The 16,544-nt window shown below is 53.4% G+C and overlaps 1 protein-coding gene across 5 annotated transcripts in view; it reads left to right on the forward strand.

The window, feature by feature from the left end:
• Positions 1–16,544, forward strand: part of SZT2 (SZT2 subunit of KICSTOR complex) — a 55,807-nt gene that overhangs the window by 28,534 nt on the left and 10,729 nt on the right. For 2 of the 5 annotated variants that reach the window (XM_071436501.1, XM_071436502.1), the window contains exons 33-63: positions 276–414; positions 652–768; positions 878–941; positions 1,302–1,487; positions 1,560–1,892; positions 2,018–2,207; positions 2,601–2,675; positions 2,850–2,988; positions 3,224–3,344; positions 3,586–3,715; positions 3,822–3,974; positions 4,091–4,193; positions 4,561–4,678; positions 4,909–5,020; positions 5,445–5,563; positions 6,043–6,207; positions 6,816–6,900; positions 9,154–9,342; positions 9,452–9,649; positions 9,992–10,161; positions 10,331–10,497; positions 10,912–11,009; positions 11,827–11,959; positions 12,070–12,197; positions 12,488–12,618; positions 12,808–12,990; positions 13,417–13,687; positions 13,887–13,966; positions 14,267–14,392; positions 16,093–16,298; positions 16,417–16,510. In XM_071436501.1, the coding sequence (XP_071292602.1) occupies positions 276–414; positions 652–768; positions 878–941; positions 1,302–1,487; positions 1,560–1,892; positions 2,018–2,207; positions 2,601–2,675; positions 2,850–2,988; positions 3,224–3,344; positions 3,586–3,715; positions 3,822–3,974; positions 4,091–4,193; positions 4,561–4,678; positions 4,909–5,020; positions 5,445–5,563; positions 6,043–6,207; positions 6,816–6,900; positions 9,154–9,342; positions 9,452–9,649; positions 9,992–10,161; positions 10,331–10,497; positions 10,912–11,009; positions 11,827–11,959; positions 12,070–12,197; positions 12,488–12,618; positions 12,808–12,990; positions 13,417–13,687; positions 13,887–13,966; positions 14,267–14,392; positions 16,093–16,298; positions 16,417–16,510 (4,523 nt within the window). The remainder of the gene's footprint in view (positions 1–275; positions 415–651; positions 769–877; positions 942–1,301; positions 1,488–1,559; positions 1,893–2,017; positions 2,208–2,600; positions 2,676–2,849; positions 2,989–3,223; positions 3,345–3,585; positions 3,716–3,821; positions 3,975–4,090; positions 4,194–4,560; positions 4,679–4,908; positions 5,021–5,444; positions 5,564–6,042; positions 6,208–6,815; positions 6,901–9,153; positions 9,343–9,451; positions 9,650–9,991; positions 10,162–10,330; positions 10,498–10,911; positions 11,010–11,826; positions 11,960–12,069; positions 12,198–12,487; positions 12,619–12,807; positions 12,991–13,416; positions 13,688–13,886; positions 13,967–14,266; positions 14,393–16,092; positions 16,299–16,416; positions 16,511–16,544) is intronic. The other 3 variants (XM_071436504.1, XM_071436503.1, XM_071436505.1) reach the window with 3 other exon arrangements.

A 16,544-nucleotide genomic window follows, 5' to 3' on the forward strand; every position in this document is an offset into this window, starting at 1 on the left:
TGTGTTAAACAGCAATCTCCCTAGACCAGCCTTCACTGTAAACCCCCAGGGTTTGCCATCATCAGACAAGGGCTTTTTCACTAGGTCTCCCACTTGCTGTGGGATTGGTCATGGAAGGTTGAAAGGATCATGGAAGATGATGGTGGCCTTCTTGAGCCTGTCCAGGTGTGTGTGACAGCCACCTCTTGCAGTCTCTGTACTTGCCACCAGGCTGGGTATGTGTGCAAGCAGAGATGTTGGTTGCTTGAGTCCCTTGGTTTGTGATCTCTCCTCAGGGGAAGTTCTGGGCTGCCTGGAAAGCTGCCAGGGCTTGAACACCATTGACTTGGGGGATCTCTGTGTGACCCTGGACATCTTTGTGTTGACACTGCCCCTGGAGATAGAAGTTGTGAACACAGACATCCTCCACAACAGGTAGGTGGAAAGAGGCCCAGTCACCCACGCTCTGCCTGCCCTAGCCAGACAGTCATTCTTGGCTCATCTCCATGTACTGAGACTTACAATTCTTCTTCTCACAAAGCCTGTCACAGCCTTAAGAAAACTCAAATATTTCCTAGATAGGCTCACCTTCCCTAGAGATCCCTTTTCGCTCTCTGTGTCTGTTTATCCTCTCTGGCTCCAACTCTCAGGCTGCTCTCTCTCCTGTGACAGATGCACCTCTGAGAGCAGCGTGTCCTTCACGCGCTCTCCAGGGCAGCCATCCTCTTTCCGCTCAGACGAGGACATCATGCACAACCTGGAACGGCTCCCATCCACTGGAGATGAGAGGTAGGGCACTGCACAGCCCCTCACTGCTTCCTTTTACTGCCTGGGAGCTGCTCTGTGGTAGCTGCATGAGTGAGAAGGACTGGTTGATTCTTTGTCTCCTCTCTCCTAGGCACCCTGCCCTTTCCAACCTCCCTGGAGTGCACAGGCAGGCTATTGAAGCCACTATGAATGAGGTAAGCCAGATTTGCCTTCCTGCTTCCAGCTAGAGCACTCAACTCCTCTTCCACACTTCCTAGCCTGCTCCAAGCTGCAACCTGTCAGCTGAACTGACTGTTAGGCTTCCTGGTGTCACATAAGATGTTATCCTTGTGGTTCCCAAAACTGTGGGATTACCCGGAGAAAATTCTTGCTTGCAGTTGGGGTGGGCCAGGCAGAGCTGTGTTCTAAAGGCCTTTTCTTAGCTACATTCAGGAGATGAGGGATGTGGCTGATGAGAGAGGCTACCTTCATCCTATTGGGGCTTGGGTGAGAGCTGGGGGAGGCTTGCAAACTCAGGTGACCTGGATGTTGCTCTGTGTCCTTGCTCTGCTCAGATTCGCTGGCTCCTGGACGATGAGATTGTGTCAGCGCTGCGTCACTCGCAGGTCATCAGCACCTCCATCCTGCACAGGGTGGCCACCCACATCTATAACTCCAAGGGCAGGCCCAGCTGCCACAGCGAGGTGGTGCTGCTCCAGTTTGTCTTTGGGCCTGAGCACTCTCTGGAGAAGTTCAAGGAGGTAAAGAGAAAGCCCTGGGGCAGCACCATGCTTTGCTTGCTAGCAGGATGCTTATTCTTCTCTGTGTTGCAGGAGTTCAGGAGAATGGCTCTGCCAGGCTACATGCTGAATGCAGAAGGCAACGACTACCACTACATCTCCATCAGCCGCCTGCACTCCAGGAGGACTGCTCCAGAGCCTTCAGGGACACCCTGCTTGCAACAGCCAGCTGCAGGGGGCACCAGGACAGGTGGTGGCCAGGAGGGGACCAGTGAAACAGAAGCAGAAGGCTCTGAGCTGTCACACCACACAAGCTGTGTCCTCCCAGAAGAAGGCCAGGGTCTCTGGGAGTGGCCAGAGAGCGAGACACGCATTGTGCCTGACACAGGGAACCCTGCAGGTGGAGGCAGCCACACACTGAATGAGGTGAGAAGCACTGAACAATGTGTTGGTGAGAAGCTGTGGGACACTGATGACAAGGAAGGATGATGGGATTTTTTTTTTTCAGTGCCTGTTTTTCTCATCATTTTTGTGACTTTGGCTTTATGCAGGCTCCAGGAGATATGCTGAGACTTGATCAAAACAGAGCACCAGGCCAGGACTCCATGGAAGAGGCAGTTCCAGAGACAACCATACAGTCATTGCCATCATCATCATCTGAAAAGGGAAACAGTGAGAAATCACCACTGGTGACACCATCTGCAGCAAGCCTGTCTGAGTCTGTAACACAGGGCAGGGAAGGTAGGAGCTGCAGTGTGGGCAGGATGTACCTCAACATCAGAAACTTTAAAGGGAAGAGGCTAGTTCTGGCTGTGACATAGATAATATAACTATTACTCCTATTCCTGTCCCTAAATACCTGGATTAGTACCAGGACTTTGGTCTCTTCCTTGCCAGGGTGCTGGCCGTTCAGTGCTTAACAGTACCCAAGATGCTGTGCTGCTGCCCTGATACCCCTGATGACATGCAGTTCCTGGTGACTTCAGAGTGGCTGTGAGAGCCCCATTCCCCAGCACTGCCTCCCCGTGGCCAGCACAGCCTGGCTGTCCTGTGGCATGAAGTTTCTGCAGCGGATGGGGCATGTGATGGGGCTTAGCAAGTACTTTCCTGGTCAAACCCCTCTTCTCCCTGCAGGCTCCAGCAGGCAGCGTCCCAGCCGTGTGCAGAGCCTCGTGTCGAGCCAGGGCAGCATGGACTCCGACCATCTGGGTGAGTCTGCCAGGGCAGGGGGCTGACAGCGTGTGGTGGCCCTGACAGTGACACACAGGGGGGTCAGTGTGCCTGGGCTGGGGTGAGCCCTGAGGGCAGGGTTTGTGAGTGGCTGCCCTGCCCAGGGAGGAGGTGTTTTGCCAGGCCTAGGGCTGAAGTGAGGCTGCGTTGCAGGTTATGATGGGGGAAGCAGTGACTCGGAGTATGAGGAGGCGTTAATGAGTGACCAGGAACCCAGGTGCCCCCTTATGCCGGATTTCTGGCTCATCATAAAAATCCATCAGGACCGAGTGGAGGTCTACTACCACACACGGTAAGGAGGCTCCCCTGTCTGACCACTGCCTCTCTGCACTGTGACCTTGTTGCCACTCACTCATCTCTGGATACAATCTCCTCCCTGCCCACTGTGGATGGAAAGTTGCAGGACTAGATTGGTGCTCTATAAGAGGAAAACTGCCATCCTTTCCCACTGTGTTCCTGCTCCCAGCACCCAGTGATGGGCACTGTCCAGGTGCCCTGCTGACCCCATTCTCCCTTTATTCATAAAGCAGCCTGAGTGTGGAGAAGGCAGAATCAGCAGAGACAGAAGAGGAGCAGCCAGGGGAGTGCCAGAGTCTCAACCAAGTGGTGGTGAAGAAGATCAGTGAAATCTGCAGGGTTGTCAATCAGGTAATAAATCTTAAGAGGGCACTAACAGAGCTGCCAGTGATTAGACGGCTTAGATCAGAAGGTACCTCTGGAGGTTGTCTAGTCAGGGCTCAGCTCAGAGGGCCTGGGGAGCCAGTTCAGCTGGTGGAGTCCCAGCTTGGGGGGGGTCACAGGAAAAGGGACTCAGTCTGTCCCTAAGCACTTCTTGTTGTCTTCCGTGGCTGTGCAAGTGACAGAACCAATCTTTCCTCATCCTTTGCAGCGCTTGCTGCTGCAGGACCTGCATGACAGCCACATATGCAACTCATTACTTGTGGCAGAAAGTGAGGAGGACATCTGGAAGAGTGAAACACCCTATACTTCATACAGGCAGCGTGTGATGCCCACGGATGGTATGGATATTCCTTTAGCCATGCCTCAGCTGTAGTGCTACAGAGATGCCTAAGAAGATGTTAACTTCCATGCTGTGGCCCCAGCTGTGTCCTATGCTCTTTACAGATTACTCTGTAGAGGAGAGCTACCAGCCCCGGGACTACCTGGCTGCCACCATGCAGTTCATGCCAGGGCACTTTGCTTGTGGGGTGGTGTGGAGCACACTCATCCACGTGCATTCACGCCTCAAGATGGGCCCCAACATGGGCGTCTCACGAGGTACGTACAGCCCAGGTTCCTCTCTCCCGTGTGATGTGTCAGGAGTCCAGCTGCTGGCTGGACTGGCACTCCAGGGAAGGGTATGTGGGATAGCTAATGTCCCACATTGCCCACAGCTATCCAGGCTCTTCGCTCCGTGCTCAACGCCTTCTCTGTGGTGAACAGGAAGAATATGTTTGTCTACCAGGAACGTGCCACTAAATCTGTTTTCTACCTCCGGTAAGAAAGCAGTGTGACTTGTTGGCCTTGCTATGTGTGTTACACAGACTGAGAGCTCCTTGGGACAGAAAGTGTCTGCCCAGCCTCAGGGACTGTGTTGTGACCCAAGCAGCAAATATCTGATTTCTGATGAGTCAGTCACATCAAGCAAGACCCATCCTGTTCTCCCTGTGCTAAGCCTTTACATAGGAGGAAAAATGGATGGCTTTTTTGAGGGGGCCAGAGAGCAATTTCTCCACAAACTCCATATTCTAAGGACTAGTCCCCACAAAGTACACAGGGGAGAGCAAGGAAGATGTGGATCTTCTGTGGATGTACAATACTGTCATCCTTGGGAATGAAGGCTGACATGTCTTTCTGTATTCAGGCTGACTGAAACCACCCACAGTGGGAAGGTGTGGGAAGCAGAGAGCAGCCTTAGTGCATCATCTCGCTCACTGGCACTGACACGCAGCCAGGAGCCCATTTACACTGAGGATCTCATGGTGAGTCTGCTGCTCTCTGTGAGTGGATGTGGGTGCTCATGGTCACAGGAATGGGGGCAGCTCAGTAGTCCCAGCAACCTGGATTTTATGTGGGGTAAAACTTACACTGGAGATGTGTGGAGTGGGGCAGCAGTGGGTGGCATCTGCCTGACCCTGCTGACAGCCTGGGACAATGATGGATCTAGAATTCATGTGAAACTACCTCCACATGGCTGCTTTTGTTTCTCCAGGGTTCTCGTTCCTCTCTGGACACTGCCTCATGCCGTAGTGTGGACTCTGCCCGCCCTGTGGGACAGATAGACAGACACATCCAGCTGATGGTCCATGGTGTTGCCCCAGCAGGTATGTGTTAGAGCACCTGGCAGCAGAACTGTGCTGATGTAAAGCAGAGGAACAAAGCTCTGCTCCCTGCCTTCTTTGCTTGAAGAGAGGAATCTCACTCCTGAGCAAATAGCTTTTCCTTAGCCCAGAGCTGCTCTCTGTTCTGTGTGGGTGAAAATATAAGGAAAGGATCCATAACCTACAATGAAACCTCCTGCAGACCCTGTGCAGGAGTGCATTTGTCTTTGCCTACTGCACCAGCAGTCTTCTGTGATCATAAACCCATAGAAAAATACGTCTGAAGAAACTGATGGTGGGGACAGTCATGTTCCCATTAGGAAGTGAGTGTGAGGATGGTACATCTTGAACAGGGAGGGAGAGGTGGCTGTAGTCATTCTTACTGGATGGGGTGAAAAAGCTGCTGTTACCTCTGCTCCCCTGTCAGGGCCTGAGATCACAGACGAGCTGGTGAAGGTGCTGCGCAGACGCCTGGATGAGGCCACCCTGGACATCATCACTGTCATGCTGGTGCGGAACTGCAAGCTGACCCCAGCAGATGTGGAGGTACCTCACTGGCTAATCTGCTCTCTTCATCCCAGGGCACTGTCCTACATTTTCACCTGTCTCAGCTGCTACTGCCCCAGGGGCACCCGAGGCAGTTTGCTGCATCCTGTTCCCTGCTCCCGTGCTTGGTCAGGCTATCATTGAGGGAAATACTGAGGGATATACTGTGTGGGTGCCAGGGTAGCTGGGGGATTCCCTCTGCTGGGTTTGTAGCATGGCAGGACTGTGCCCTCCTTCCCACACCTTGGAATGAATGTCTGCCTGTATCTTGGGGCTGGGCAGGACCAGGAGTTGGACTTTGATGATCCTTGTGGTCCCATCTAATTCAGGATATTCTATGATCTGTCTCAGGACACTGTCTAGGGTTCTGCCCCCCACACTTCTCCCTTTGCAGAGCCAACTGACACCATTTTTATCAGTATTAGAGCCCCAGGGCAGGCTGCTAGTCCCAGCTGGGTTTTAAAGGCTCCTGTGTGCAGTTTATCCAGCCCCCCGGGACGCCGCCCACCGAGGTCCTGCAGTTCTCGCTGCCGCCCTCGGCCGTGCCCTGGCTGCACGCCGTGGCCCATTACCTGCGCCAGAACCTGCTCATCTTCCTGCACACCCCCAAGTACACCGACAGCAACGTGGAGCACCACTTCAAGGTGAGCAGGGCTGGGGCTGGGACAGGAGTCTGCCCAGCTTCAGCTGCTGCTGGGGGCGTTCCTTTGGGCAGCTCAGACACCATGTTGCCAGCTCTGCCATGGAGGGTTAGGGAGAAACTGACACTAACTCCCGAGGCCTGGGGGAGTTTTACAGGACTGAGCACATCCTGATGAGCCCAGACAGGCCATGCTTTCATGCCAGGCAGTCACTGTGCAAAAAAGCAGCAACTACAGAACTCGTGCCCACAGTCGTCTCCCAGGAGCATGGGAGAAGACCCCCTTTCAAAGCTGAACTTGGCTCCTTGCATGGCTCCGTCAGATCTAAGGACTGAAACATCAGGATTAATAAAAATTTGGGAGCTGCTACCCACTCCTTAGCAGGGCCACAGTAAAGACAGATACGTAGTACCATATTACTCTGTATGAACTGTAAGATGTTCCTTCACCCCAGCAATTGTGAAGGCTGTGTTGGCAAGTGTTTTGAGTGTTTTGAGTAGATCTGGATTTGATTCTATGGGTTGGGGAATGAGCTCTGCATATACACAAGCCTCTTTCCAGTTAAGGTAAGTTCTCTAATCTTTGTCAATATTCTTCCTTGTTCTCCTTAGCACTACTTCAACCATAATGGGAGCGTCCCTGACCAGGATCTCTATTTGTACAACAAGCCAGGTGGCCAAGGCACTGGTGGAAAAGGTATTGTGCTCACTTCTTCTGAAACAGGGTATGGGGCTGTGTGTTGGGGAAGTGTTTCCATGCTGGAGAGCTCTGTCTGACTGAGGAAGGTCAGTGCTGGGGGAGTGTGTTCCTCCATGGCTGCAGGGTGGGTAAGGTGTGCAGCCTGAGGGACTGCACACCTCTGCATGTGTGGCAGAGCAAACTAAGGCCTCCCACAAAGCAGCTTGCTAAACTTGACCTGTTGCTGCAGGAAGCAGCTCTAGACACAGTGAGACCTCAGTGTGGGGCACAGAGGCTCCATAGGGCGGGGAGTGGGAGCAGTTGTGGCAGAAGCCTTGCTGCAGAGGGAAATCTGGGTGTGTGTGGGCAATGTCCTTGTTTTTTCTCTAGACTGCTGGAGAGGGGATTGGATAGGGCTCACCCTGCAGCAGGTTGTCACATCATGTTTTATCCAGGCCGTGTGGTCTGTCACCTGGCCATTGTGTGACTTGTGCCCCTTGTGCACTGTTTGAATGTTCTTCTGTTATGTAGGTACCATGTCGGACCTTGTGCAGCACCTCTTTCCACTCTCTCACTTCCAAGGTAGCACCCCTGGCTCCAAGTGTTACTCCATCTCCTTTTCCCATGCAGCTCTCTGGTCCCAGCTGTTCTTGTTTTCCTTGTGTTGTGGCTTCAGCTCTGACTCCTCTGTGTGTTTGTGTGTGTATGTCTATAGCTGAGCCCTGTTTCTTGCTGGCTGGATAAAGGAGCAAACAGAACCTGTTGCCTTGAGGTGGCAGCTCAGTGATTCCCAGCTTGCAAGCAGTGAACACCAAAGTCCTGCATCTTTTTTCCCACAGGTCCAAACACGCATCTCTTCCCTGAGGAAAATGGGAGTCCTGGTGTTTCAAATGTCATTGATGCTCCAGGGTGTAGCATCATCACTCTCCCAGTGGCTGTGTCCTGGTGTGGGGTGTTCCCTTGCTTACCAAAGGGCTGGAGTGGCCAGGTGCTATTAGATGTGTGCTTTGTAATTCAGTGAGCCGGGGTCAGAGGGGCTCAGAGACCCCCACAGATGGGGGATAACAGTTCTCCAGCACCCCACCTCCAGTGCACCAGGCAGTAAGACCCTTGGCAGCTCTTGCTGATGTACCTGACTGAAGCAGAGCAGAGATACAAAAATGGTTGTAATAGGGAAATGTGCCAGAGGCTGAAGAGGCTGAGTGTGGGAATTTATCCAGGAGAAGAAAAGGGGAATGGTCTATAATTGCCACATGATCATTCAGCCATTTGGGTGGGCCTAGGGGCGACTGCCAAACCAGACTGTTGAGGAGTTTGTGCCCTTTACTGCTTAAAGAAAGTCTGGTTGGTAGAGCTCATATTCACTGTCATGTGGGGCAGATTTCCTGCTCTGTATTGGCACCCATGTCCTGGAGAGCTGCTCTGCTGCAGCAAGAGGCTCTGTGGGGGTTGCTCATAGGTGTAGTTTCCTTTCCTCAGTGTGGATGCACATGAGCTGCCCTCTGATTTGAACCTCTCTCCTTTGTGAGCATCTCTCTCCATCCCAGTGCACTCTCCCTTATGTCTGCTATGCCTTGGAGGAAAGGTTGCTGCAGAGCTTGTGCTTCACAGGGAATGATGGACACTGGGTGGTTGTGCTGCTGAGCCAACAGGCAGGGGCTGAACTTTTCTCTGCAGTGACTCCAGGCTAGTCCTGGGTGTGAGCCTGCCTTATCCCCAGTCCCACCTGGCTGGAGTGCATGGGGAAGGCACTTGATCCTGTTCAGGTGTACAGTGAGGAGGGGGCTGTGGGTGTAATCTGCAACAAGGTGTCCTGTCTGCAGGGACTATACATCCTTCACAGCCTGGAGGGGGCTGCTGAAGAGTATCTGGGCCCTGTACTCTGTCCCTTAAGAGGACAGGAATGGTGAGCCCCATCCTGGATCAATCTGCATAAAGGCTCTCCTGGTGCAAATGGAGATACTTTCCTCTTGCATGTGGTGCTGGACAACCCAGGAAGCTCCTGCAGGGCAAGGTGAAATCTGCTGTGACTCTACAGGAGAGAGATTCTTGGAATGATGGGGACACCCTGTGCCAAACATGCTTCTTACCCTGGCTCCCCACAGGCACAGCTAGCCTCTGCTGCCCTGGCTGCCTCCCCTCCTGTGGGCCCTGCCTGTGACACTCAACTCAAGTGGTGACATGATGGTGCCAGCTGGCAAGGTGCAGGCAGGCATGTGGGGCTGTACTTGGTGGGTGTTGATGGAGGCTGTTTCGGGTTCTGCCCCGCAGGAATCGCGTGCATTGCGCTGACGTTCGTGGATGAGCATGGCAGCCCCACCTTGCTGCCCCACGGGGAGAGGCCTGACCCTCTGAAGCTGCCTTCCCCCTCTCCCATCGTGGGCCTGCTGCAGGACAGCGACTTTGAAAGCCTCACAGCCGTCAGCAGGCACCAGCCAGGGGCTGAACCCCCACCTTCAGGTGGGGAGCTGGCCAGCAGCTGCCATTGCCCACAGCCCCCACGTGCCCTGGGGCACCTCAGGGGCTGGGAAAGCAGGGCTGAAGAGCCAGAACTCCCCTTTCCCCACAGAGCCTTGCGTGCGGGTGCGCCTGGATATCTGGGAGAAGGGCAACATCAGCCTGCTGCAGCTGTCGGAGAAGCTGCGCGGGGCCCTGCGCCACGCGCTCTGCGACGCTGTCATGGAGTTCCTCGTGCTGCCGGCCCCGCTGTGTGTGGAAGCTGCCTGCCCCCTCAGTGCTGCAGACCTGGAGGACCTGAGCTCTGCAGGTGAGAGCCTGGCCAGGAGGAGGCCCCACCTTGGGCCTTCACCCAGCCTTGCTCCTCCTGCCTGGCCTGCAGGAGCTTGGCTGTGCTGGGGGAGTCTGGTTGGGTGGGCAAGGAGGGAGGAAGCTGCTCTCCTGTGTGGTGTCTTGGGGAAGAAGCATCATACACATTGGTGTTGGAGAGATATTTAAGGTCTGTCTGTTCCCCAGGACTGAATCCACTTTGCTGGATGTTACTGATGGCTCTTTTCCTTCTCTCCAGCCAGGCTCTGGCCAGACACAATGGGGTACCCAGCAAATTTGCAGGGGGAGCCTCTGCAGAGTGTGATTTGCTTTATCTCCCCAGGAGGCCTAAGGAGGACCATGTCAGAGACCAAGGGCCTGGCCCTGGCCAGTGGGGGGCCTGGCAGAAGCTGTCCTCCACCCCTGCACTTCACCTCTGCACCTTCACCAAGCTCTGGAGAGCCAGTGACACCCACAAACAAGCTGGGACGCCGCAGCTTCTGGGACATGCTGGTAACATTGCTGAAGGAACATGGCCTATAACATCCTCATAGTGTCAGAGGAATGGACAGTAGGGATCTGGCTGGGAATGGGAAGCCAGGCTTGCAGCAGGGACTTTGAGATCAGGGCACTGACTGGGCTGTGTATGTGCACAACATTAACTTATCCCTTCCTCCCCTAGAGCAAGACAGAGTCCTCAGAGCTGGGCAGCCCCAAGACTACTGATGACATTGTGCTGGAGAGGCCAGAGGAGGCTCGCACGAGACGGCGGCACAAGACAGAGAATGTCAAGCAGCACCTGAGCCAGGATCGGGCCACGACCACAGCTGAGCTGGAACAGGCACAGAGGCAAGCACAGCCTGCAGGCTGGACAGCCAGGATGCTGTTCCCCCAGTCTGTTGTACATTGCTCTGCATCCTGATGGCCTCTGGACCACATTCCTTTTCCTTGTAGTTTCTCCCTTACACTGCAGTTTAGGAAAGCTGCTTTCCACACACAAAGCCTTATCCCTTACTGCTGGAGTGTTGCTGGGAGCACAGCTGTTTCTCCCTGCCAGAGAACCCTTCTCTGCACTGTGGGGCCCTGTGCAACACCTGACACTCATGGCTACTGACCAAGAGTGACCCAGCTCAAGGATTGTGTCAACCCAAAAAGGAGGCTCCCAGGGCTCTGCTCTGGAGCTGTGAGGGGACTGTTGCACTTTTCTACCTTCACTACAGATGGCTGATGTAGTGTAACTGTGCTTCCCTTCCCTCTCCTCAGGCGCCGAGCCTGCCAGTTGGAAGAAGGAGATGTAGGTACCATGCACCCACTCTTCAATCAAACCTGCCAGCAGTGGATGGCATTCATGAACCACCTGGGTATGTGTTTCAGCTCCTCCAGATGGGCTGGGAGTGGGCCTTTCTACCCAGAGCTCTCAGGACAAGTCCTCTTCCAGTAGCATCCATCTTCATTCCTTGCTGGTCCTAGTTACACACCCTGTCTCTCCCCAAACCTCCCCAGAGTCACATTAGTCTCAGGGCCAGCATCAGCATTAGAAAGCTGTTGCAGGAGGCCTGACATGTGCCTGTGCATCAGAACAAGCATTCTAAAGCCTGGGTTATGTCTGCCATGCTACAAGTCTGGGGCTTGCTGAACTTGCCTGCAGCTGCTTTGGAGAGACCTGGACTCCAGCAACCAGCTGTGGTAGTGCTTGAGCTCCCAGGTGTAGCAGGGATGGAGGATCTGAGCTTCTGCAACATGCTGTGGGACTGTGAAGTTTCACAGGAGACCCTCTTGCCGGCAGGGAGGGAGATGATTGCAGGGATTTGGGGTTGTATGGCTGCCATGTTGCTACTTTCTGGTTACCTTTCACTTTGGTGTTTGTACATCCTCTCACACTCCTGCTGGCAAAGTACGGCTCTCCTCTTCCTCTGATGTGGAGTAAGTCAGGGAACAAGTAATAAATGAGGGAATAAAGTGCTGTGCTCAGAGCATACAGGGTGTTTGGTCCAGGTCCCACTTTGGGCCAGAACCTGAAACCAGGGGTTAGTTCAGGCTTCATCTTCTTGTCCATGTAATGTTCTTGTTCTTCAGCTCTGCCTGCCTCAGGCCCTTTGCCCTCTCCACTGCTCATGTGGGTAGGATGTGGCTCTGGGGCAGCTTGGCACCTTGTCCTACAGTACATCTTCCATGCAGGGTGCCCGTCGGTGCAGCAGTGTTCCTTGGAGATGGTTTCTCGTTTCCTCCTGTCCTCCATCCTAGTGGAAGTGGTGAACCTGGTCACTGCCCTGGCAAGTGACACCTCTGTCAAAGTGTTTGAGCAGATCTGGTGAGTTATGCAATTCACAGGTGGCTGTTTAGCACCAGCAGGTGTTGATCAGCTGTACTTTTACTGCCACAGCTCTACTTGGCAGCCACCTCTGGGGCTTTTCTTTGCAGCTACCATCGGGGCACTGCCTTCCTGCCCTATAAGTCTGGTCAGAATACCAGCCCTTGCCCTGGAGTCATCAGACACTTCATCCTGCTGGGACGCAACTTCCAGCAGTGGCGTTGCAGCACAGAACAGGGTGAGTGCCTGGCTGTGGTCCCTAGGACTGTGCTGGGGTCTTTTGTGGGGGGATATCAATGAACAGGGGTCCCCTCCTTACTGGGACAGGCTGCTTGTGCCCAGAGATGGGCACTGGGTTGTCTGGTTTTGCCCTCAAGACCGTACTCTTGAATGTGCTTGTGACAGTTTATTTCAAGATGAGGTGAGCAGTACTATGGCAAAACATCCTGTCATGACATCTTAGTGGCATGGTGGGACATAAAAGTGGGATGAACCAGTACTGAGGGTCATAACTGTGGCTTCTTCCAGTTCACAAAGGGCTCCAGCGCTTTGAGGCCATGGAATTCAGCTCAGCAGAGAGAGGCTCTGATCCCAGCCTTGTTGGTCGAGACCTGGTGCCCCGGCAAAGGTTCCTCTTCATGGAGATCATTGACAAAAAGGTAATAATGGCTGTGGCTGTATACAGGGGACTGTAACTGGGGTCTCGCCATTCTCCCTGTTCCAGCCTGTCATCTGAAACTGGCTGCAGCTGTAGCAAGTACCTCCAGAACACCTGGGGCAGCCTGTGCTACCAGGTAGGCTCTCTCTGAGCATGTCCTTAAGTCTTCCTCCCCTTCCTCTCTCTCCAGCTGACCCTCTACACTTACAACTGGTCCCCAGACCTGGGAGCCAACTTGAACTGCTCGCTGACACGCCTGCTGCAGTGGCAGAATGCCCGGTCCCACATCGTGCACTGCCTGATCAGCCAAAAGCTGGGACTGTTCCACCACCACTGCTTCATGGACACACCCTGGCATGAGGACAGCAAGCAGGTAGGGCACCACTCCAGGGCGGGCAGTCCTTTCTTCTTCAGGAAGGGCCTTGGCAGTCTGGGGTTCTGAGGAAGCTTGCAAGCACCTTTTATGTCCTGATTGGCAGGGCATCCCCAGACATTCATATGTCCAACTTCACCATTTCCAGCCAGACTGTTGCCCTGCTCTTGGAGACAGGTGATAAGAGAAGCCAGGTCCTTCTGCTGGCAGCACTTACTGGTGACTGAATTACTTAGAGTGGAGGCTGAGGAATGGGCTCCCCACTTCACATTAGAGTCATGGTGGGCCCAGGTGTGCTCTTTTTGGAACTGGTAGTGAAAAGGCTAACACAGATCTCAGCAGATGGCCAGAATTGGGTTTACTCTGGGGGTTCTTGCTCCAGGGCTGGCAGCAAGGAGGCTTTCATGGCTGTGTCTGTTTGCTTAGGAGCCAAATCCTTTCCTGAACTCCACTTTGGAGGTTGATGCGCTGATCAGGAGCCCGTGTCCCCCACCCAGCAAGGAGCAAGGCCGGCTGGGCAGCTCTGCCCGCAGCCTCCCGTCCCTGCACTTCCACCCTGACGTGGTGCCCTTTGACGAAGCCCTGCGGGATGTCACCACCATCAGGCGCTTACCCCACGGGCCTGACTTGGGACCTTTTGACCCTGTGGCTCGGCATGGGGCCCAGTTCCTGGAAATCAAGAGCATGGAGAGGAAAGGTAAAGCTGATAGGGGGGGCTGATAGCATGGGAGCCTGCCTAATAATCTCACTTCTGGAAAAGGAGATCAGAGCAGAACAAGAGTTTTGTCAGGGGACAGTTCTCTGTGGGAATGGGTTATGGCCTGTTCAGGATGGGAGTGAAGGAGAGTAGCAATACTTGTGGCTTGATGCTCTTGTGACTGCTCTCTTTCCTTCAGAACTGGAGAAACAGATGAAGATTGAAAACCTCTTTGTCACCTGGCAGCAGAGATCAGCTCAGTCCAACATGCCTATCAGTGTGAGTGCAGCCTGGACAGGTGGTGGGCTGGGCCTTCTTACAGCACGCTGGGAGCACCAGCAAAGGGGAGCACTGCAGCTCCGAGCAGGGTGTGTGATGAGGGTGGTGCTAGGCAGTGGAGCCGTGGTCTCTGCTTGAACTTTTGGGCGTGGGGCCTCGCTGCCCAGCACTGGAAAGGCTGCAAAGCAGGGGATTCACCCAGTTATCTCCATTTGAGCAGCACTGCAGTGTCATGGAGAGCTTGTTCCCAGCCTCGGTGAGGGGTGTGTGCTGTAACTGTGCTCCTCTCATGTCGTGCAGCTGGCAGACCTGGAGACTCTGAAGCAATCCTCACGCCTGGTTCACTACTGTGCCACCCCCTTGCTCTTTGACCCGGCCTTCCGGCAGCAAATCCAGACTGACCAGCTGGGCAAGGTCGAGGGGAAGGTGAGTGTCAGCAAGCACCAGTGGGGTCAGGCTTTGTGCACAGGGACAAAAGAGCTGTCTTTTCCCAAAACAGGGCTGCTCTGGCCTCACTCCTAAAATACAGGATGGATTTGAATGGTGTAAGTTGGAAACTGAGAAAATCCTTGGGTCCTCAAAGCTTTTCTCCTGCGGCTACACTATGCCTGGAGAAGATTGATTTCCTTTTCTACTCAGGGAATTCAGGGCTGAGTCTGGAGAAGCCATCAAGGGCATTGTCTGGTACTGATCTGTTAAGGAAGCAAAACTTCCCTTATGCATTCAGCAGCCAGACCTGGTAAGCCTTTTCTGGACCCAACAAATAGCCAAAACAACTGAAGGCAAACCAGCTGAATCCTGAGCAGGTTGCAGCCTGACAGACTAACCAGTGCAGATCCTGTACTGGCTGTTCACACTCTGTATGTGTGTCAGAAGGAAAGAACAGGCTGTTGTAATTTATCAGAATGTCAAAAGGATTTTGACAGTCTTTAAGCAGAAGTTGCTCCAGAAATTGAACACTCACAGGTGAAAGGGAAAGTATCATCACAGAACGAAAACTTCACTTTGTTTTTGGAACAGAGGAAAATGGAAATTGGTTATTGGATTTGAAGAGCCTTGCAGCAGGGGTTTCAAGGTGCTGTATTGGTTTCTGTATCTCCAGGTCTTTTGCTGGGACGTATGAGTTGCCAGGCTTTGCAGTGCTGGAGGGCTGTTCAGATTGGTCAGAATGGAAAAAGAATGCAAGGAACTCAAAAGGCACCTGAGTAGCCTGTGAAAAGAGAGCTTTTGTGGGAGCTGGGACCTGGTTCACAGTAAAATAGCACAATGTGGAGAGAAATTTGAACCCTCTTGTATTGTACACTCACTGCAGAGCCTGTACAGAGCACACATCTCAGTGGTTTCTGCAATTTGGGAACAGTTGGGTGCAGCAGACACTGGTTAGAGTACATCAGAAAGAGGTGTTAGTGTAATGGGTAATATTCTAATAAATTTCTAAAATAATTGTGTATTAATGTCTTCATCTGACCAGTTAGTGTGAGACCAGACATCTTGTGGCAAAGGCACTGAACTGGAGAGACTTGGAGAAGGTCAGTGAGTAGCTGGAGAGATGCCAGGTAAAGAGACATCTCTTGTGGTTGGTGGAGAAGATAGGCAGAAAGCCAGATAGAAACATGTAACAGAACTGCAGGCTTAAAGTAGAGAGATCAAAAAAAGAAACCTTAGTCTCTCTCAGCACATAGAAAAGGAGTATTCAAGACATCAAAAGGAGAACTGAGTGTTTAGAAGGAAACACTGTTCCTTTTCAGTGCTACTGAACTGCTAGGAAATCCTGAGAAGTCAGCAGGATTCATAAGGGGATTGGACTCTTACCATGGTAATAGGAGCTGAAGCTCTGAGCTTTGCATGAGCCAGTTGTGAGCCACTAACACTTTGTGGAAGCTGTTCTGGGGGAGGCAGATGTTCTGGGGGAAGCAGCAGGTTATTGCAGCGCTGTTAGGTCAGTGCATGGCTGGGTAGATCTTGGATCTTGCATTTTGGTGCATGCACTGGGACAGTGCTTGGACAAACAGATGTTAGTGCTCTCTGGCAGAGAGGGATCTACCTTTTGCTCGACCAGTGTACCTGGTGTCCTCTGCTGGGGCCAGTCACAGCAGTTCTCCTCAGGAATTTACTTTCTCCTGCAGAAGCGCCACCGCTCCAATGACTCCACAGCTTCGGGGAGGGACCGCAGCCACAGCTGTGACTCGGCAGATGCGCTGCCCTGCAAGGTGAAGGAGGAGCCCTGGCTGCAGGAGATGTGCAATGCCTTCTTGCAGCAGTACATCCAGTACCTGCAGAGCATGGGCTTCATTCTGGTGCAGGTGCGGCCACCGTCACCTACCACTCGCAGGTCAGTGACGTGCTGGGAGCCCTGGTGTTGGAGAAGAGCCAGCACACTGAGCTGTGCCCTGGTTTGACACAATAGGGCTTGGCTCCCTGCTCAGGGCTGTCCCTGCTCTCATTTCCAGTAGCACAAGCCGGATCCGGGCTCTGGCAGCAATGGGAGTGGAGGGTAGAGGCTCCTTTTCCTACACAAAGCCAAAACCAGAGGGAAGTCCAAAGGTGAGTGCATTTCTGTTACAAGAGTGGAACTGGG

The sequence above is a fragment of the Agelaius tricolor genome, unplaced genomic scaffold (genome assembly GCF_023055355.1).
Source record: "Agelaius tricolor isolate 1412-34295 unplaced genomic scaffold, bAgeTri1.0.p SCAF_11, whole genome shotgun sequence".
NCBI lineage: Eukaryota > Metazoa > Chordata > Aves > Passeriformes > Icteridae > Agelaius > Agelaius tricolor.